We start from the raw sequence: 23,881 nt of genomic DNA, 5'->3' as shown, positions 1-23,881 counted from the left end.
AACAATGCCTTATTTATTCAGAAAATGTCAGGCAGTATCATTGTTTTCCACTCTTTACACTGTTAGTAACAAATGCTGTAATTACAAATCTAATTTAGTAACTAGTGAACATTTCACCAGAGTTCTTATGTACAAATCCTTGAATCATAATAAAATGTCAGTAACATATGGGTGGCTACTATCTGCCCTAGTACAGCTTTTATGACCACTACTGTACCTGAACACATGTGGCCAGCAATCAGAATTGTGGCTTCCCATCTCCAGTCCAACATTAAGGATAGCATCCATACACAACACATGAGCAGTGTGAAGTCGAATGCCCTGTGGTCTCCCAATCTGCTCCAGTTTTTGCTCTACTTTTTGCTTAACTGAAAAAAAAAATCAAAGTTTTAATAAACAGGAAAGTAGAAGATAACAAATGTTTAAGAAGACGGAACAAAGATAGCTAAGCAATGCATGTATAAGGAAATAAGATTGTTTATCTACCATCTGTTCTCTAACTGTGTTGCAACTCTCAAGCATAGTGTTCAGAATAAATCTGAGTTACATTGGTTCATCATATCTCAGTGGAAAGCTGATGTTGGGTATTAGGATCTCAAAGGATTTCAAGCAGTACAGCAGGCTAGGCTGTTAAATATTTTAAGGGATAGACTCGTTTACTGAACTTCATCCAGAAGAATGTGTGTGTGTACATACACAAGTTTTTTCTCCCCTGCAGCACATCATTAGCCGTCTCCTGCTCCTCTCCTCATTCATCAGGTCTACCAGACCTGCATTACTCTGCCCAGGGTGCAACTCGAACCTAGTCACAGGATGGTGAGGAAAGCAAGGACAGTGGTGCAGTATCATGCTGCATTCCAGAGTGTGTGCCCCAAGTCCTTATCCCTCACAGCTCCATTGGTACTTCCATGATCCCTGCCTCATTCATAACCACCCTCCTGAATGAGTGTCTCACTGCTCATGCAGCAAAAAGATGGTCAAACCCATATGCTGCACATTGCAGAAAGCCTTAATATAGATTCCTTCTTTCCCCAGGATGAGTGAGCCAACATCGGCTGCCAACTCCAATCTTCCTCCTGCAGCCCACTTCAGCTTCCCTGTCATTAATGGAACATGGGTCATCTGTGAAGCGGTAAGGGTTTTATACCATTACATCACAGGGCCATTCTGAAGTGTCATTTTGGCAAAAATCAGTTTACATAAAAACAGAATAACTTTTGGGGGAAGTAAAGCATGCCTCATACCATCCACGCAGGGAAAGACATTCTGCAACCCCAACTTTAATATAATAAAGGTCACCATACCTCAAAGAGTAAGAAGTCAAAATTTTGCTGAAATGCTGCTTGGTCAGCTGGCTTTGAGTTTGACTAAATGCAGTTTCGACAAACTGCCCCCATTCCCTCTTTACAGCCACTGTCAACTTATAAGGGTTCCGTTGAAATATCAGTGTGCCTAACCTTCTAAATAACATTTACATTTTCAACTTGTATACTAATCCATCTCAAAGACTATTTGGTTATATCGGATCCAAATCTTCTAGCTGTAACTTTGCAAGTTAAAAAAAAAAACAGTTGTTTCAGGTTGGATCCCATCATAAGGGAACAAGTGAGCCCAAGTCCAGCAGGATGGGTCTTGAGGATTGGCAGAGAGGGGACAAGAATGAACCCTAGAAAAAAAGCTTAATGTTCCCTGAAACATTACTCCAGGTCAAAAGAATGCATTGCGTTATTTGGACCACCCAGAGGTATGTGCTGTGGAAGCAGGAAACTTCTCATTCAGAATGAAAAAAACAGAAAGAAAACTACCTGGAACTCTTCTATGGAAAAGCAGAATGTTAGTGAGTTCACTTGCTAACTTGCTTCTAGAATGTGCACAATGTCACAGCATTCCTGAAACAGCTCAAGACAGATTTCATTTGCCTGTGAAACTATTCAACTGCAGTTTGGATTTCTAAGTCAGAAGAAATTAGAAATCAGTAAATTTTTTCCAACTGGCAGTGACATGATCAGATCAGCTTTCAAAAATTTCCTTTATGCCAGCTGTCTTTTTTAAACTCACATATATGGTATTTTGTTTTGCAAGTGTACAACAATTGATATATTTAATGTTACAAAGTGTACTGCTTCATTTTTGTTTATTTCAAGTGAAGCATTTTATTATTCAATTTTAAATACTTGTGGCTACAGGTTTATTAGCTTACATGCAAGCATATTAAACTGATACAAACCTAACCCTTGCCTTTCACTTTCTCAAGAGTTACTCTTCAAGTTATTGTTTATAATGAAAATATATAATGTTTGGCTTATTTTAAGGGTAAACAGTACCTCTGTTCTTGGTGTGCCAGACTGATCCAACTGGTGTGGCAGTGTTACCATAAAGACATGGAAGGGGTGTCGGTATTGTAACACTACCACCAGACACAACACTCTGGTCCATTCTTGAAAATACTGTGGGAAAAATAATGCTGCACAAGTTTCAACTACTGTTAGTAAAAAAATATACTGGCGCTCAGTTTGCAGAAGGAGAAATTGTGGGAAGCCAGTGATCTTAACTCTCATATACAGCTGTACAGCGTTAAGCTTATTTGGTTGTGCCAGTTATTAACGAAGTTGAGGCAACACTGTATGCTTACCTTACGTTCTTATGGCCAACTGCCCCATGAAATATTATTAGGTGGTTAACAGTACAGACCAGAAAAGAAGGCCAAAGCCTTGAATTTATTAAATGACCACTCATAAACCTAATAACTATGGAACTTTGAAAAAGACTGAATGGAAACTAGAAAGTAAACAAAGAGGGGAAATGAGAAAGGGCATTAACATTCCACCTAACCCAAAGTTCAAATGAACTGTTATATTAACCAAGAACTTTAAAGAAAAAGGCGTGGTTGACTTCTAGGAGCTCACCACTAAAGAAGTGTATTACAAATAAGACTCTAATTTAGACCCTCCAGATCACTGTTCAGTGCACCATCACTAAACTATTACAGCTGGTGATAACTGATCATTGTGCTAGAATATTCTCTCTCCTTCATTAACCCATAATTCAGACAGACAAAATACTAACAAATTACCCCAATCATGGCTGCTGCAGCATAGTAACTCTGCCCACCATAATGAACATGCCACTTGAACCAAAGGTCAACTGAACTGCTACACCAATGAAGAGCTTTAAATGTAAAGGCCTAGCCAATATCCAGAAGCACATCATTAAAGTGAGTGCATGCTTCAAATAGGACTTGAACCTAGCCCCTCTGGATTACCAAGCATTGTTCATATGAGCTTTCACGAGAATCACTGAAACGCCTTCTCCAGTCCCTCGCTGTATGACTAATGTAAAGTGCAATGCCTGGCAAATTAAATTGTCTAAGCACCGCAAAAAAGGCAACATCTCACATTTGTTCTGTTCTCATTTCTCAGTGTTTATGGAAAGTACTCAAGATGTAAAAATAAGGCAATGAAAAAGAGACAGCATCCTTTTCAAACCACAATCTAGTTTAGCTTGCTCATCACCTGACTAGATCTAGGAGAGATATGCTGGACAGTCTCAAGACAATGATCAGGCCAGACAATTCACCCAAGCATGTTATTCTGGGAACTCCTATCATTCAACACAGCACAAGGACTTGATAATGTAATTATCTCTTTATTAAAGAGTTACCTGAAAACAGCATTGCTGTTGGGTACAGAATTCACTTATAGTTCTGCTAAGTCTCCTAGACTGTTAATGAACAGATTTTCCAGACATAGGCTCCCTGCTGGCTCCAAAGTAACAGCAGCAGAAACAAAGCAGTAAATGGATATTTCAAAAACTACTTCTGGTGTCCGTTATCTATTGGCTTCCTGTGTCAAAACTCTGAGCCTGCTAAAAAAGGTAAGGATAATTCCCACTGCAGCAGTTTTGTCAAGTGGAATGTGTGTCCAAATCTCAGTCTTAAAAAATACAGTTTCTACCTGTAGTAATTTACTCTTGAGTTGATGATGCACTGAATATACTTTTGAAGGAATTCATAAAGGTTACTGTGAGGTGTGCACCTTACTGTAACCTTCTGTAATTCAGAGAGAGACTTAACATGGTGCTGTAACACAAACAAATGCAGCACCACATTAGACAGTCTTTGAGGTTATGCTACATGCAAATAAGGCAGGTCAGAAAAGGGCTTAAGTTAGATATATACCCATAACCACCTCCAGGAAGGCATCTGCATGCCAAGGGATTCACAGACACTCGGCCATGTAGATTAGCATGCCCCCCACACACACACACACACACACACAATGTTCAGCCATTATGGAAGAGGTAAGTGCTGAGGATTGCAGTGATAAGGCAGGCTCAGAGTGTTTGTGACTGAGTGTATGCATGTGTTTGCATTAGTACTGATTTTGTGTGTGTGTGAGTATGAGTCAGAGTGTGCATGCATGCATGTCTGGGATATATAGCATAAGGGGGATATTGAGGGGATACAGTAGGTGAGTGAGTGAGTGAGTGAGTGTGTGTGTGTGTGTGTGTGTGTGTGTGTGTGTGTGTGTGTGTGTGTGTGTGTGTGTGTGAAGGGATAAGTGTAAGAGTGTGATAAGGTGGGTAGGGGGCTGTGCAAGTTTGATATGTATTTATGTGAGTGTGGTCTGGGGTGGCTGTCATACCTCCACACAGCCCCTAGGCTAACAAGCATAGTCTGCAACATTGGGGAGGGGGGCAGCAAGCCACCAGGAACAACTGTGCTATGGGGATGGGGGACCACTAGCCACCAGGGACTACATCAGAAGATTTACATGTCTTAATGATAATTAAAACTCATACAGGGATCTGAGATACTACTCTTGTGTCATAATGGCACTTAAACTAATATGAGGATCGGAGGGAACCAGGGATACTAACCTTGTGTCTTAATGGCACTTAAACTACTATAAGGATTGAGGGGTTGGGGAAACCAGCAGACACCAGGGACATTAATTTTGTGCCTTAATGGCACTTAAATCACTACGGGGATTGGGGTGGGGGAAACAACTAGACACTACGGACACTACTTTTACATCTAATGGTACTTCTTGCAGTAGGGGATTGGGAGTTACAGGGAACACTAGACAACAGGAATACTACCCTTGTGCCTTAACTGGACTTAAACCATTACAGGGACTGCAGAGTGCGGGGGAACCACCAGACACCAGGGATACTACTATTGTGCCTTAACAGCACTTCTCACAGTATGGGAACTGGTGGGTGGTGGAACTACTAGATGCCAGGGATATGATGTGAAATGTGGGACTGTAACATTCTCTGATAACTTATTGCTGGGAAAGAAGATATCAGGGACTTGCTGACATCTCAGGGATAGGTATGGAGACTGTTGTATGTGTGTTTTTGTTCAATTCTCAATTTGAAATCTCAGCTGAGAAATGAACGTGTGTGTTGGGTACAGTGATTGAGGGGAGAGGGATGCCTATGCCTACACGATGCCGTTACTGCAGTTAACTACTGCAGGAAGTGTTTATCTGCACTTTGTGGAAGATAACTACAATTCATAGACATGTAAATTAGATGATAATGAGGTCTTTTCTCATTGCAGCTGACATGTGCCTGAATCTTGGGTGTATGTCTTTCAACTGTACAAAAATTCAAGTAGATGCTCTTAGTTTTGAGGGATTACTAATCTTCATCATGCTAGCATTTTATATACCTCTAAGAAAAATGAATACACTTTGTTGATTTGTTTGCTTTGCCTTTTTTTTAAGTTCTAATGCTAAACTGGGCAATGTTTGCATTCACTCTTACACATTTACTCTTCCTTATGTATGCATTTAAAATGTTCTAGCAAGACATGAAAAAAGTCTGCAATGAAGTGGTAGGAGCATTTCACAACCTGGAAAGGCAGCCAGTGCTGCAGTGGGATTGTTGTGTATGCTGAGCTACAATGACATACCCTTATGAATGCAAACAGGCAATTGACAAATTTGATACGACTGTTGCCACTGTAGCCAAACAACTTGAAAAAGAAAATGGACTGACAACTATTGAACTACAAATGAAATGCAAATTTATGTTTCAAACAAAAAGTGAATTTATGCAAAATTTATAATTTCATTCATTAATTTATTCTCTGACTACTTACTGGTGGAGCTGTTGTCTACCCCGGCACTCCATAAGCACAAGGCAAAGAAAGTTCACCCTGAATGTCTGGCGACCCATCACATGACACACACAAACACATATTACACATACTTATAGACAATTTAAAGAACTGAATATTCATCTATGGCATTGCGGTTGGATATAAGACAAAAACAGAGAATCTAATAAAAACACACACAATACATGAAGGGCATGCTGACTCCACAGAAAATAAATCCCAGCTAAGAAATGACCTACATGAAGTAGTGTGAGACAGCAATGCTAGCCACTATGCTATGTTTTGCAGTATATTATGCCAATGGATGTTAGGCCTAAAGCCACTTTCCAAAGCATCCAATGTTCACATTACTGGGAACAACAATCTAGGTATTCGTCATTTATAAAGAGATTACATGCCTCATTCTTCTACCTGAAGAAGTCATCCATCATGCATACTAAAAGGAAAGGCTAATTGAAAAGGAACTCCAGAAGGATACCTGCAGAATAGAAGCTACCTTTGCAGTTAATTTGTACACTGAAGTGAAAACTACAGATCATTCAAATAACCAGAAAACAGCATAATGTACATCTTAAGAATGTACAAGGTATGTTGATGAAATGGTAATTAACATGAAAGCCAAGCTGCAGAAGTACTTCTGCAACAAATACAGTGAAATGTACATGAATGGTCAGGATAAGGTGCATAATGATCTAACTACAAACATACCCAAGTCAAACCCAGGAATAGAAGGAAATGAAAGAAGATTAACAGGGACTTGTCCAAATTAAACATGACTCCATGTCTTAAACATGTTTACAATAGTCTGCCTTGCCAAGGCATCTCTAAGGTCATCTTATCAAGATATTTAACAAACATGTACTTCAACTGTAACATCACAAATTCATTTTTCCACAGTAACCATTTCTTGTGCTACTGGTGTAGAAGGACAGAGCCCTGACTACTGCCCAGGTACTTGACAGCACAGATGGTGAGGAATGGTGTGCTCATTCTGGCGTGTGATATGTGCATTTAAGTGCACATTAACAGTCTTTTCCAAAGGGAGGTGGGGATGATACTTCAGCAGTACCCACTGCATGTCCTTCTCTAAGAAGGTCCAAGTGCATAGATGGGAAAGGAAAACATAGCCACATAATAAAAAATCCTGTTTAGCAGCAGTATGTTGTTGCACCAAGACTGCCTCTACAGCTCAAAACATGGGTTGGAAAACATCCAGGGGACATTTCCTGGGATCATTAAATCTACAGGAAGTGGAGAGGCCCCTAGTAACAACTGATGTTCAGCTACAGGTAGGCAAAAAACTAAACATTTTTCCCCAAGGTAACTACTGCTTAAACAGCAGACTGTACTTACTAGCAGCTCTCTCAGTGAGACTTTGTATTATTTACAGTCCGAGGTCTGGAGACATCACTGGTGCTGTTGTACATTTCAGTTCTGGTCTAAATAAAGCATTGGAATGACCCAAACTTTGGGTATATAATTGGGGAAAAGCATGAACTACAGATGTTGCTACATTTACCACCCCCCCCCAATTACTTGCAGGCATTCCTAAAGGAGTTCACGGACCTCATCACTGTTCTAATTAATGAATCATCTAGATGGCTTCTCTTGGGGGAATTTATTGTCTGGGTAGATAAGAACTTGCCATGGGGCTTTTCAATTTCTTTTGCAAACACTGGCTACACACTCAGTTTCCAGAGTTGCCCATAAGCTTGGATATTCCCTGCATTTAATCTCGTGATTCGGCCAGGGACTTGGTAGTGGAACAAGTCTCTTGGTTAGCCCATCACATGGTTTACTTTGGATTCGGACTTCCACTAGTAATATCACTCCATATGAGTAGTAGCTGTAGAAACTTAAAGAAACATAACCAGGGATTGTCTTATCAGCGTTACTGTCCATCCATCTCCCTAGCATTGAGAAAGATGACAACTTCAGCTCACTAGTCGCTACTTATAAACAATGCTATAACTGGTTCATTGGATATTGTGGACCCAACGTATGCACTTCCAAGACTTACTGCTCATGAGGAACTGAGCTCCAGAAATGTGGAGAGCTGGACAGATGAGGAACTAAGCTCCAAAAATGCACAAGGCTGGAGAGAAGCTAGAATGCCAGCTTGAGAACATGTACTAGGCTGCCTACCACACAGAAGTCTCATTAAAATGAAAAGCTTCTCTGCTCATTGACATTTCTGTTACAATTACCTGAGAATAGTTTTCAGAGTAGTGGGTAGGCAATGCAACCTGGCCTGCCCTGCTATCAACCTGTTCCATCTCTCAATATGAAGATCCCACACCCTTCTGCAAATAATTTTATTTATTTTATTTATTTATTTTATTTAACATTTGTTGACCGGGATAGTCCGACTGGATGCATGTCCATTTTCAGCGGAGGCCCGGGGAGAAAAGCTCCAAGGGTAAGCAGATACAGCATTACATATTACAAACAGATTATTTACAGAGATTGCATAAGTAAGCAAGTTAAACAAGTTCCACAGGTTAGAGTTAATCCCGAGCGTAAATCAGGATTAAATTAAATCACACAGTAAACTGGTTAACAGATTTTTACACATTCTAGAGAGAGTTAGCCAGGCTTGATACATTGACATAGCCAGTTAAGTGACAAATGTTGTTTGAGTCTAGTTTTAAATTGACCTAAGGAGGAAAGTAAGGTAATATCAGCTGGAAGATAGTTCCAGGATCTACTTACAAAGTTTGCAAAGAGAGTCACCGGCTGTGTTATTAATTTTGCTAGTCTGAATTAGTAGTTTGTTAGAGGATCGAAGCGGTCTAATATTGTTATAGGTGGTGATAATATTTTTAAGTGCATGAGTATTGTCCGGATTATAGAGGATTTTATAGGCCATAATCAGTTGGTTATACTGGATTAGGCTGGGTAGTTCAACCCACCCAAGCTGATTTAGATTGTGTCCTAAAAGGCAGCCCAGTGGCAAACCTGGCAATGTGGTTGTAGCAAATTGAGAGTTTGTTAAGGACAGTCTTGTTTAAATTCAAGAGTAGAGGGGATGCATACAGAAGGGTTGAAAGTGGATGAGAGCGAGCTATGGCAATTTTAGCTGGAGGGGTTAGGAAGGCTTTTATTCTGCAAAGTGACCCTAGTTTTTTATTGATGGTTTTGATAGTTTGGTTAACATGTAGGTCGAATTTTAGATTATTATCTATGATGGCACCTAATAGTTTTGTAGAGGGGTCAGGGGAGATTATTGTGCCATCATTTGAATTTATGGTAAAGGTGAAAGCGGTAGACCTACGTGTTGGTGAAAATAACAGCATTTTAGTTTTTTTGGGATTTAGGATCACACAACGTTCAGAAAGCCAGTTTTCTATTGTATTAAAGGTGGTCTGGGTAGCTGACCATAACTCTATTGGAGATGTGGCCGAGCAAATCAGAGTAGAGTCATTAGCATATTGGATACAGCTGGTTGTCAAGGTTGCCAAGATCAGCATTTCCCTCCCCAAAAGTGTAAGAGGTGACAACAGTGGTGATAGGCTGCCAGGTTTACTGGGCTTGGTTTAATTAAAATGAGTATTAAAAGGTCACGAGGGTGGTTTCAACTTTAAGTCCTACTTACAGTAGCCTTGATCAAGGTCCACATAAGATGGTAAAATCATTTTTTGAGGTACAGTCATCTTTGAGGCAAGGGGATTCCAACTACTTTAAAATCAGGCTTTGATCACCCCAGTCTCAAAAAGTAATTTTTCAATCTGGATTGTGTGGAAACTGCTACCCATTTACTTCCTTTTACAGTTAAAGTTACTGTGAATGTAATAGTTATGCAGCTATATTCTTATTTGTCATCTTGATCTAGTTTGCCCATATTAGTGTTAATTTAGAGCTCAGCACAGTACCCAAACAATCCTTTTTCAGATTATGAATGATCTCATGATGTCTTGAGATCGGTACTTATATTTGACCTGCTGTTTTTGACAAGGTGGATCATAGGAGCTTGACTAGACATTCTAAGATCCACTCAATCTTCACTGGAGAGTGCCTGGCTGATTTGTTTCTTCAAAAAGAGAAATCTGTGGTATCCCTCAGTCTCAGAAAAACCCAGTATGCAACCTATACTGGGTCCAAAATAAGCCAAGAAGAAACTTTGCAGTGTGGAGGGTGTGATGTTCACGTCCTGAATTACGTTATACACTTAGTTCACTTAATAAAAATTGAGCTGTAAAATATCATTGTAAAATACGTGCTACAAAATAATCAAATAGAAAACAGCAGGTAGTCCATAGTCGAGTTAAAAATAGAATATCCTTTACTGAAACACACAGATAAGCGATCCTAGTTGAGTACAATGAAAAGCATCAGAAACATTCCTTATTTATATGCAATCAGGTTGTTTGGTGCAAGGGAGTAGTTACAGAAGGTGGTTCTGTTAAGAGCAATAAAAGTATTAAATTCATTCACAAAAAGCAACTGCTACAAATGTTGTCATAATGTGGAGTCTTTTATTAAGAGTAACCTGCTGACTAAATCTAAGAAGCAGTTTTACATTCTACCAAAAATCCAGAAGCTAGGAAAGAAAGGAAGACTAACAGCATCAGACAAAGGAATCAACACAGAAGAAATATATGAGGTTACTGACAAAATTATGAACCACTGGTTAGTGAGAGGGACAGATACATTCAAGACACCACTCAGTTTACTTCCATTCTGTCAAGTTATCGTACCCTTCCACCTAACATAGTTTTAACTAATATGGATGGGGTTACTATTAAATGATCGAAGACGCATTCTTTTGAATGCATCTTGATCGAACTTGACAGCACAAAAAGGCAAAAGAGCAAAACGGCATATAAGCAAATTCTTTCCCTGGGAAAGAAATCGGTTGGCCGCTTCCGTTACTTTGCAGTTTTCGTGACTGCTATCTCGGAGTTGGTATATTTAAGTAAGAGTGTGTGTGGGGTGAAGCCCCCCACTTTGTGTAAGGTTTTAAAATGTTTTGTTTTGTGGAACAGCAATGTTTTTCCCTTGGAAAAAAAAAATTGCTGTTCTAATCGTTCAAGATTGTAAGCTTTCATTTACATGGGTTGGATAAATCATTGTTCGCTTTTTTAAGCGTTCGATGATTTAACATAGACCCTATGGATGTTGCACCACTGTACATAGCATCCAACACAAGGATATCACCACCATGTAAGAACTTACAGGAGATTATTCCAAGACAGCTGCCTCTGAAGAGCAGGTTGATTAGAGCTCTCCTAATGTGAAATAGAGAAGAGACGTAAAGGAGACAGCAGAAGATGACAACTTGGGTACAATTCAGTTTCTGGCCAATCACTATACAGGCTGGATGCCAGCAAAAAAGAAATCTGGAGAAAGTAAGAGAAAATCAGCCAGAGAAGGTGAAGAGAAAACTGTGTTAGGGAACAGTCTTGCAATTGTTTAGCTTTAAGCTTTATTATAAGAGATGGATCATACTAACTTAGAGGAAAAATAAAGCAAATCCGTTTAGATGAATTTAAAACTAGAAAGAAACAGCAGATACTATATCTAGCTGTTGGAATGTAAAACATTTTTGGATGAAAAACAGGCTAAGGAGGAAATAAAGTTGAGCCAGCAAGCTGAAAGGGAATCGGCTTCTCATTCCTTTGACAAAAGTAAAGCCCAAAGAAAAACTTACCAGTTAAACTTTTCCCTTGTTACAAAGGAAAATGGTTGAGCAACAGAAAAAGTCCAGGAGCTGAATAGAAAAATCAGAAATATTTTGGACTTGAACCAGAGAGTGGTGTTGGGTGGTCAAAATGATCATGAAAATGACTAGCAATAATATGAACGTAGGGGATAAACAGAAGAATTGTAAAGTGTCATTTCCATAAGATGCAGTTTGGAAATGAGAAATGTGCTTCTTTTGCTAGAAGTAGTGAAAAAAGACTGGAAGTTTGTTGAATATGTTACACAGATAGCAGGATCCTAAAACTAAAGTTATGTACTCACCATAACAACAGATCAGTGTAGTCTTTTTCTCATCTGGGTCAACGTGTGGGTTGTCAAATACAACCTCGGCACCTTGTACTAAAGCTTTGCATCTTGAGAGCTATATGTCTCTTCCTCTAACCACAATTCCCCTCACCTGTCTGAATTCCCTCAGACGGAGTTTGCTGACTGGCCCTAAGCCATCTCAATATGTAAACATATTAAAAAAAAAAAAAAAAATATATATATATATATATATATATATATATATATATATATATATATATACACATACACACACATACACATACATATACACACACATACACATACATATACACACACATACATAATGTATGTATCAAGAAGACAGAAAAGCAGACAGGGTCTAAGAAAAGATCTGGCTAATTTCTACATGTACTGAACCAGATAAAAAGACAACATGGATTTGTCATTATGGTGAATACATAACCTTTCGCCTCCGATGTCATCTTTTTTCGTCTAATTCAATGTGCGGGACAGATTCCCAAGTTACTTGATGGGTAACTGGGTGATCTCAAAGAAAGATATTCCTGAAACTGGCAGAACCAAAAGATATGCACATCCTAGACTGCACACCCAATTTACAGTGACACACAAAGCTATGACTTGAGGACCAAATTGCTGCTGCACATGTCACTTATACCATCCTTCCTTCTCGCTCTCTAGCATGGTTGCAAGGAAGTTACAGGGTTCACTGGAAACATCCCTAAAGCATACACACAGCAGGCTCATCCAATAGGCAGTCTGAGTCCACTCAATCCAGCCACCATTTATTTAGGACAAACTGTGTACGACCTCTGCCCTTGTGCTTCAATAACTGTTAGGGGCATCTAGTCTTCTGCATGTACTTTAGCATCCATTGTGACTAGTCTGAAGACAAGTGCTTCATTCAGTGTCCTAGTATATAAGCAACAGCCTTATAGTCTGTAAACTCTCCTCCACTTACATCCTGCTGGTCAGGTTTGACTCTCCTCCTTTCTACCAGGCACTGACATTTACTCATACTGCCCTTACTCAAATTAATTTTTTTCTCTTACATTTTCTTCACTCCCTCTAGACTTGTTATGCCCATTACTTATATCCTCCTGTCTTTCTTTAGTGGAAATGCATGCTTTCAAGGATTTCACCCTTAGTCTCCCCCCTTCCTATCTTATTCTCCTTACCCAAGACACTTTCAGCTCTAAGCTACTATCTGTGGATAGTCAACACTGACTCACTGCACTCAACTGTCTCTTTATTGTGTTTTTATTTTGCTATAAGTGTCTCTGCAAGAAAATAGATATGTATGTAACAGTGAAGTCTGAACACCAGTCTGTGGGCTATATTTTTAAGTAAATTATAAATACTGTGGTAGCCTAAAACAAAGAACTTTGTCCACTATATTAGTTCTACTATAACAGTTCCGTTTTCTTAGACCACAGCAGTCCCATTGTTACTTTATCCTTTAACTGTGCTCCCTTTATTGTTTTTAGCAGTCCACTGTCTCCTTAAGTTTATTTATCTTCTTGTGCAACCACTTTTAATTCTGAGTCAGTATTTTTCCAGAGCTACACTCCTGTATTCTTGCTTACTTTTTCTCATTGTTTTACTGATCTGTGGGGGTAAAGGTAGCCTTTGGAGTATGCATTTCAATTTCAAAGTCCATAGAATCTTCCTTACATTACACAGTTATTCAAACAGTCAAGTGCAAGTTTTTACATTTATCACCATTAGTCAGGTCAAGGTGATATTGGATTAACTCTCCTACTATAACTGTGCCCTAGAACAAGAAAATCAAGACTTTCACCTACTAGCACAGAGGCCTTTTAAACTGTGTTGCACCTTTTACTTCTCTCTCTCTCTCTCAACAGATTTGCATCTGCTTAAAGTCCAGTCACTGATTTTTTTTCCTCTGTCTCTTTGCCAAGTTTTCTACCTGCTTTGTTTGCCCTCACTAATGTTCGGGCTTACTCCACTCCCCTACTCTACCTCCAATTCCCACACACCACCGTATTCTTGATTTACATTTCCATAGCACCACCATATATTCCTCAAACCAATACCATCAGTTCCCACCAAAAGAAAAAACAACTGATATAATTACTCCCAATAGTAACACCCATTCTAGTTTACCACCCAAGACACACACTCAAACTGTCTTAATCTCCCCTTTTAACAATAAAATTATAACTCTACAACCAACTCAGTACCGTTCTAACACTTTCTAATCCTGATTTACAACAAAGATAAACCCACATTAAATAAGATGTCCCTAACTTAGACTATTTTATTATTCCTCCTCACTCTGCTAGCCTTCATCACCAATTATCAAATGCACTTCCTTTAAATACTTTGGAAAATCCTCACAAAGAATATCAACATCTACCCAGCCTGCCTTTCTCCATAACACCTTCTCTAGGAATAAACCACATCTGATTTATCTATAAATATCTCAAAACCAAGTATCCAAATTTACAATCAAATACCAAACCAAGACCAAAATATAACTGGCCACAGTCTTCCCTCTGTAAAATATCAATTCAAAAACTTAATGGAGAAATTCACCCCAACCCAAGTCCCACTGTTCATAAAACCATCACTTCCAACCCCCAAATAAACCAGTCAACTAATACAACAAAAAAGTCCCCAATCTCACTTTACTAAATGTGAACCTAAGAACTATACTCAATAATATCAGTTACATACATCATTCCTACCTCGCCACGTACAGTCCTGATGTAGTCATAGCTGCTGACACCTGGTTAAAAAAAGAAATAAAGGATAATGAGACTATCCTCAGGATACAATATACTCCGGTATGACAGACAAAACAAGCCTACAGGTGGTGTAGCAATCATCTATAAAAATTCACAAACCATCACCTTACTTCCACAGGAAATAACATTTAACAATGCTGAGCTTGTAATAACACTTCTAAAAATCAACATTAGGAAAACTATATGCTTAACAGCAATTTATATCCCATTAGGGAACAACACTGATACTGCTGAGTATTTCCAAGATGACTGTACATTGAGTAACAGCTCATTTCTAGCTCTCCCAGTATGAAATCAGAAACTCAGCAGATAATGCCAGTAGACTTGTGTTTATGGATAAATCTTAGTAACCGGCTAGTAAGTGCACTGCCTGGATGCTAGGAATAAATAAATGCAGAAAACCTGGATAAAATCAGCTACAGAAAGTGAGGAAGAAACACTAACTGGGGAGAGTTCTGCAGCTGATCAGCAAAAAGCAATGCAACCTTCAGAATTGACTTCCAATACTCTACAGGAAGATATAAGACAATTGCATACAGATCTGGTTAAAATAAACAAAACACTGATGGAGTATATCAACTCATACAATAAAAGGCTGGAAAAATGGAAGATGCTTTAAAAAGATATTGAGATGAGATGATAAAGCTGCAAAAATCAGAGGTCGAAATCAAGAAAAGGTTGGCTGAATAGGAGACTGCTAAGGAAGAGATGTTTCAAAATAATAGAATTAGAGGACAAAGCACATAGGGAAAACCTGAGATTTTCAGTATTCATTTTATGAAAGCACAAATAGGCAACTGGGTTGGTATTTCACAGCAGGAGTTGTTAGTTGAAAGGGCACATTGTGTGTATGCTCCAAACTTGGCTATAAAAAAGCAACTCAGACCTTTAATAGTAAAGACGCATTCTTACCAGCAGGAGGAGTTGATTCTGACAAAACTGTGGCAGAGGGACAAAGTACTAAAAGTGGGAAACAGTAGAGCTTTTGCGTATACCAGACAGAAGAGAAGCAAATTTATTCCACTATTCAGGAAATGTTGAGATGCAGGTGTGAGATTCAAACTGCAGTGCCAAGCTGTCTTCAAGGTATTCTTCCCTAGAAGGACAAAATCATGTTTTGATAAAGTACATGCTAAGGAAGAAATATAAAAGTTTGCCCAACAAAAAGTAAGCTGTGAAACAGGAAGAGATTCTGCTTCTTGTTCTTCTGGGAATAAAGACTAAAGAGGGACTGTACTTGCGAAATCTTTTCAAAAATTTCAAGAGAAAACGTTGGAGAGAAGGAGGGGAGCAAGAGAGTTGAATCAACAGTACAATGGAAATGAAGCAGAGAGAGGATTTCTGAGATGAAAAGTAATCAAACCAGTAACTTAATTATAGGATTAATACAATAATTGTGAAATATGATAGAATAAGAAAATCTGGAAATCCTGAACTTTTTCAGAATTTGTGGTTGTGGGGGAATTTAAAGTGTATGCCCTACTTCATATCATTAATGTTCAGAAAAGTGCTTTGGGGAAGAGGAGAAAGATAACTAAGTAAAGATTTGTTTTTCTTCAATAATACCAATTTTCTGGCATGTGGTTTTCTTTACATGCTATAAAATAACGTATTTTCAGCTATTTGCAATTGTAATGGGGATTGTAAACAAGTGCTGCTGTTCTTTTTTTTTCTTTCCCCTTCTCTCTTCTTGTTCAGTTTTAAGAAATGTAAATACTGCAGTATTTAAAAAAAGTCTGGTTAAAAACATAAAAGAAAAATTCATGTGCTTTTTCTTAGTCTTGCATGGGGATTGACTGGATTAAAGACCTTAGACTGACTTAAGTCTTAAGAGACAGCAAGTAAATGAATAAGAACAGTGAATAATAGGAGTTTTTTTCTAGCAAATACATGTATGATCAGTAACAGTTGTGCAGCTGGTCTTCATGTTTCCATGGAAACAATCTGATAAAGAGAAACTGGCTGCCTGTTGTTCATGTCTCCATGGAGACAATCAGATACAGAGAAACAGGCTACAGTCTAGTGCAGAGTAATTGGCTGGGGAAAAAAGAAGAGAGAAATTGGCTAGGAGATAATGTTTTCTGAAAGCATTCAGGGGCTTTTCCAAGGTAGTTATTTTCTCTGAAAACATTCAGGGGTTTTCCCAGCTGGGAGAGCTATAAAGATAAAACAAAACCAATCAGCACTTAGTTGAAGCACAGGCTGTACCATGCATCTTAGCATGGATAACCTTTCTTTTAGGTTAATTCAAAATGTCTGTGAGTGTGGCTGTCAGTTTTGGACTTTTGTTCAGGAGGGTAAAACTTCAATACTTGAAGATGTACATACTTTTGTGTGTTAGTAATAAGTTAATAGGTTTAGGAGGTACTGAGGGTATGTTTGTTTTTTTTTTTTTTGTTTGTTTGAGGGTTTTCAATAAAACAAAAGGTTTAATAGGATGTGACATACGCTCAAATGGATATGACAAGAAACAACTGTACAAAAGTTCAACCTGCCGAACAGTGTATGTATGTAACACAAAAGCTGGAACTAGACATTTAACAAAAAAGGTGTTATATAAAAAAGGTGGAAATAACTTACAATGATGCTTTCTTTAATGTCTTTAAATGTAAATGGCCTCACAGATAAATACAAATAAGAAAGAGTAGTGAACTATATTAAACAATTTAGAGTGCAAATAGCTATGTTACAGGAGATGCACTTAGAAAGAATTTGATAAACAAATTTGATAAAGGTTTTCAGGATGGTTATTCAGCAGAACACCTGGGACATATGAAAAGAGGAACATACAGAATATTATATCCATTAACTGCAAGAGGAACTCCAATAGTGATAGAAGAAGAGAAAAAAGATAATAATTACAGATTTGTAGAGGTAGGGGGCTACTGGCAAGAGAGGAGGATTACACTGGCATGTATTTACATTCCACCTAAAACTGCTATAATGGAGCTTAAGAAAATTCTGGGAGAAATAATCAGTTTTCAGCAAGAAACATTACTTATAGGTGGGGATTGGAATTTGATTTGCAGCAGTGAAGATGTGTCTGGGGACCCAGAAAGAAAAATATAACAAAGGAATGTAGATTTTTGAAGAAATTTCTGAAAATATTTGGCATGGAAGATGTGAATTCAGTAATAGGAGTTCACAGTGAATTTACATATTATTCACCAAGATATAAAAACTGGGCTAGGCTAGACAGAATTTACATTTCACAGGTACATGTGCATTTAAATGAAGGTCTTGATACTCACCCAATAACTATTTCAGATCATGCACTAATAACAGCTAAAATAAAAGCACAGGGTAAAGAAATAAAAATGAGACAATGGCACTTTCCCATTTATCTTTTGAAAACAGAGGAAGTCAACAAATGGGTAGTGGAGATTTTCAGGAGCTGTTAGAGAGGCTAGAAATTTCATCTGAAAATAAAGCTAGGAAGTTGGACAAAATTAGGGTGGAGTTTAAAAATAGGGTGGAAATAAAAGAAAGGGAGCTATAATTCTTTGGAGGGACTGACAAAAACGTATTGCAGAATAGGGGGATTCTCACAAAACAAGAGGATCAACTGCAGAATGCTAGGGAGAAAATAAGGCATTATCTCAATAATATGCACACGCCTAGAAAGATTGCTGTTAAGCAACCGTTTTTTGATAACACTAGAGCACAAAAACTTTTAGCACAACGACTCAAGCAACAGAAAGCAAAAATGGCTGTTGCCAAACTTAGGGAACCTACAACAACAGAAAGTAACAAAAGATCCTGTAGAGACATTAGAAATATTTCGGAAATTCTATGACAGTCTCTGTAAAGCAGAAAAATGTGAAGAGTGAGAAAGGATACAAATGGAAATGTTTATGGTAGAATTAAGGTAGATAAGGCTCAATTACTAATGGTTAGGATAGGAGGAGCTGAGATATAAATTGTCATGTATAATGAATCTACAGGAAAGTTCCTAGGAATAGATGGCATTCCTATGGAAGTTTGGATGGGAAGCTAGGAGGAAATAAACTGATAGATCTGGAAGGTTTTCTTTAATAGTATCTTAAGAAAAGGGGAAGTAACACCATCTGGGAAGAAAGCAGTGGTAGTTGTAATACCTAAAGAGGGTAAAGAGTCATCAGATCCAGCTTCACACAGGCCCATTTCAATACTAAACCATGATTATAAAGTGTTCATGTCTACAATGGCTAAAGGAATGGCAAAAGTAATGCCAAAACTGATAGATATGGATCATTGTGGTTTTGTGGAAGGGAGGCAAACATTTGACAACATTAATAGAACACTGATAATCCAGAGGGAAGCAGAATGTAAGAAAATACCATTATTAGTGTGTCTTGATACAGAGAAAGCATTTGACAAAGTAAGCTGGGACAATGGAAGCATTTCAGTTTCCTAAAAACATTATAATGTTGTTTAGGAGGATATATGAGGGATCACAAGCAAAAATTAAAGTAGGTGGGGTCCTCTCTGATAATTTCTGCTTGAACAGAGAAACCAGGCAGTGGTGTCCTCTTTCCCCTTTATTATTTGCATTATATTTAGAACCAATGGCAAAGAAAATAAGGGACTCAGAAATTCAAGGATATAATTGGTATGGTAGTCAAGAAAAATTGTCTTTTTTGCAGATATTATTTTATACCTGACAAAACCAGAAAAATACATTACAGTGATGTGGAACATTTTGAGACAGTTTCAGATCTTTTCAGGATACAAAATTAAGGAAGCTAAAACAAAGACAATAGTGGTAAATTATGTACCCAACATGTGAACTGGTTCAGGAATACCCGTATTTATGGGGAAAAGATAAAGTGAATTATTTAGGAGTACGGATTAAAAATTATTCCAGCTTGGCAGCTAAGGATATCTGGGAAGAGACTAAACATAATATAAAAACTGAACAAAATGGAAGCTTTATTATATGGATATGGATATAAGGTACAAGCAGTTAAATATTTTTAGTCCCTTTAGTCTTATACACAGGTCAGGCATATTTTTATCAACCAGAGGAGAAGTAGTGGATAGCAATTAAAGAGCTGAAAGAATACCTGGGAGGGGGAGATGGCAAGAGTCAAGTGGGATAAGCTGATTCTTCATGTAGAACGGGGCAGATTGGGATTACCCGATTTGAAGGGGTATTTCAGAACTACACAGACTCATACACATAAGCACAAACAGAAAACTATAATTAAAAGTGGAAAGGGATGATGATGAAACAGGGGAGAAGCTCAAGAAACAGAGAGAGACAGGGATTTTGGATGCAGGCCTTTAAGGAGAATAACAATAACGGTACAGAATATTATATCCATAAAGTAGCTGAAAGTATTCCAAAAGCTAAACCAACATGGGAATAGAGAAAAGAGATTTTTCCAATAGGGATGACTACAATTAGGGATACAGACAATAGGCAACAGGGGACTGGAATTTATTGGAGAAACCTGGCTAAGGAACTAAGGAATTTGGAGCAAATAACTAGAGAGGGAAAGATGACAGAGTGGGAAAACGCCAAAAATTTATTTGGACTACAGGTTAGAGTTTGCCTTCCCTATCAGGGATTGATATCAGAGTATAGGCAAAGAGAAAGAAATAGGGGATCCTAAGTGAAACACCAGCACTGGTAGAGTTTTCAGTAGCATCTAGAACAGAAACTGCTGTTAAAAAGGAATAATTAGTAGACCATATAAAATATTGCATGAAAACTATAAGAATCAATCAGAGGAGGTTAGAAAGGATTGGGAAGAATGATTGGATAAGCAATTCACAAAGAAACAATTGGGAAGTATACATATGTCTCTCAAACATGCAACAAAGTCTAGATTTAGGATCTTTGCTTGGAAGTGTTTACACAGGTATTTTTTTATACCCCAAGTAGACTCCAAAGAATTTTTCCTCAGGTAGATTAGAAAATGGTGGTGATATAATGGGGAATAAAGAAATAACTAGGAACATATTTTCTGGGACTGTAATGAGTTGTCAGACTTTAAAAATTCCCTACAGATGACTCATCAGAAATAGTGGGTGAGCAAATTGATACAACTAAGGAAATTAATTTTTTTTTGAGCCATGATATAGAATCGGAATTGCCTACACATTGTAAGGCCTTGTTGAGTCTAACTGTGGTGGCTACCAAAAGAAGCAATTACTAGAAAATGGAAATCAAAGTCTAAACCAACTATAGTAGAAGTAGTCAGAACAGTTAGAAAGATAAAACAGCTGGAAACTGGATCTTTAGAAAAGGGCAGGAGCAAATTACATAGAAGTGGGAAATGTGGGAACAATACATGCAGAACAACATTTTGGAAGAGAAATGAGGTTTAAATGAAGGCAGCCTTTGAATGAGCTATGTAATGTTTGACTGACATGACTGGATAGATTATATATGATGTATAATGTTTGCAACTATAAATATGTCAATATGGTTTTCATTTATATAAAGGTTTGACTGCCTATGTCATAAGTGATAATTTAATAAAGATGTTTCTTGTTTAAAAAAAAAATTATGTAACTTTATTCTGTATATGGTAAGGAGGTTCTCCCCGGGCCTCCGCTGAAAGTTGGTTTCATTCCAAGGCAGACTTTCCCGGTAAACAAATGTTAAATAAATAAATAAATACGTAAATATTCAAAGGTTTGGTATGTATACTTGCTTCAGAACATGGCCAATACACTAACATTATCGGAACAACTTTAAAAGCATAATTTAGTCAATTTACAGAAAGACAAAGAACATGCTGCTCTTTCTACTTTCTTTAAAGAATAATAGCTTCCAAGCCAGTTGCTTCTGCATACACAAGTGGATACTGAATTTACGAATCAGGGTCTATACTCAACTTACTACTACCCTGCTCAGGATTCTACATCGAAGAATGATAACGTATGGTTAGCTTTATGGAAAATGTTTGGTTTTCCACATCGTTTAATAAGCTTATTTAGAATTTATGATAAACTTTAAGGCTTACTTAATTCCTACCAAAACAAGCAGATTTGTTATCAAGAATTCCTAAGTGTTCAGTATGCAGTAGTTCAAATGCAAGCGTTTTTGCATGTATTTTGGTATCCAACTCCAGTGAAAAAAATATGGTTATCTATTAACTAAGAAACTTCATCATTCAACATTATGGCACAATATATCGTGGCATAAATATAGATCTGTGTGTGTGTGTGTGTGTGTGTGTGTGTGTGTGTGTGTGTGTGTGTGTGTGTGTGTGTGTGTGTATATATATATATATATATATATATATATATATATACACATATATGGGTCTACTTCAGAATGTCGAGCGTTCAGAATGCCGACTTTCATATGCCTGACACCATATGATTGACATTCCGAAAGACCAACATCCTGAAATAACACCATTTACCTACCTGTAAACACAGCAAAACTGTGTTATGCAGGGGTGCAAGCCCACCTGCACCCCCCACACTCCCTGCTACTTAAATATTCTCACTCAGAGATCACACTACAGTGCAGGAAAGGGGAATCTCCCAGTTCCACACTGTAGCGGGATCTCCACTATTATTTGTCGGTCTTTCAAACGTTCAGTCATATGGTGTCAGCCATATGAGTTTCGAACATTTGAAAGTTCGAAAAAATGAAGGGCTCCTATATGTATGTATATATATATATATATATATATATATATATATATATATATATATATATATATATATATATATGTATATATACACATACACACGTGTATATATATATATATATATATATATATATATATATATAATATATGTATGTATATATATATATATATATATATATATATATATATATATATATATGTATATATGTATATATATATATATATATATATATATATATATGAGCAATTTTTATTGTAAAAGGAACAAACATATCAAATTCCAAGCCTATCCAAATGTGCAGTCCTTATATGGTACACAATCTTTCTGTACTGAATGTTGGTACTGTCACAAATGTCGTTTTATCTTGAACAGTACTAATAATTAAAAATGCATCAGATCAGTGTTACATTTTGATTGCAGACTTGATTTTTCAATTCTCTCTTCTGTTAGGAAACTCAAAAACGTTTTATCATTTTCCCCATCTATTCCAGAAATCCATATTGCCCCTTAAAAAGAGAAAAATCACACATACATACCTTTAACTCTGGGCTGAATTTTTCAAATAAAGACAAGGCATTAGTGTACACAGTGCTAGTCACTTCAGTAAAGTTTGATACAAAAGCTCAGTGGACTAAAATGTAACGGATTTCCTCAACTACATTTTCTTCTTATACAGCCAAATACCTAAACTACATACTAGCTGTATCCTAAGTTTAAGAAAAAAAAAACACTGATTGAAAGTCATCAGGGAGAAGTTTAGACCAAATGGTTACGGATCTGCCCTAAAACGGATCCAGTCTATCACGTTACATCTGACTGGCACACTTTTTAAGAACTTGCTTTTTCCTGTTTTAAATACATAGCAGATTGGTCAGATTGTTTATTTTACTCTCATTTAGTGGAAAAATATTGCCATCACTGCTGTCAGTTTCTCTAGAGACTTGTACATATAAATATTTATCCATGCTTGTTGTACTTACAGTAATTTTGCAATACATAAACATTTTACAGAAATTTGAATTTTGTAGTAAAATCACATTTATTTTCCAGATAACAGGCTGAAAGTCAGTTACCCATGTATATACAATGTTCTGATGTCCCAGAAATGCTGCTTGGGTTCCCATGGTTTTAAAGAAGGCATTGCACATTCCATCAGTGGATGGCTATTTAAATACAATTACTTACTAGCTTAATGAAAGGCCACTACTAAGATTCAGAAAGTATAATCGTTTAACTTTCTCAGAAGAAACCAAGACAAAATAAGGTTGACTGTAAAGCGTGTGTGTGTGTGTGTGTGTGTGTGTTTTGTACATTTAACAGTACTTCTTATTTTAAACTCAAAATGATAAAAATAACATTTAAAACTAAGCAACTGTATGTAACAAACAAAAAAGTCTAGTTAAGAAAATTAGTATTA

General features: G+C 37.4%; 1 protein-coding gene across 1 annotated transcript in view; it reads right to left on the bottom strand.

Annotated features, from left to right (window-relative positions):
• The window catches only part of ARFGEF3 (ARFGEF family member 3), a 2,280,599-nt gene that overhangs the window by 935,690 nt on the left and 1,321,028 nt on the right, over window positions 1–23,881 (bottom strand). The window contains exon 18 of the mRNA XM_044087095.1: window positions 218–368. Within this exon, the coding sequence (XP_043943030.1) occupies window positions 218–368 (151 nt within the window). The remainder of the gene's footprint in view (window positions 1–217; window positions 369–23,881) is intronic.

This window comes from Protopterus annectens, chromosome 1.part1 (assembly GCF_019279795.1).
Source record: "Protopterus annectens isolate FY-2018-M chromosome 1.part1, PAN1.0, whole genome shotgun sequence".
NCBI classification, from domain to species: Eukaryota; Metazoa; Chordata; order Ceratodontiformes; family Protopteridae; genus Protopterus; species Protopterus annectens.
The sequence above is the reverse complement of the archived record's forward strand: the minus strand, read 5'-3'. Positions and strand labels throughout refer to the sequence as shown.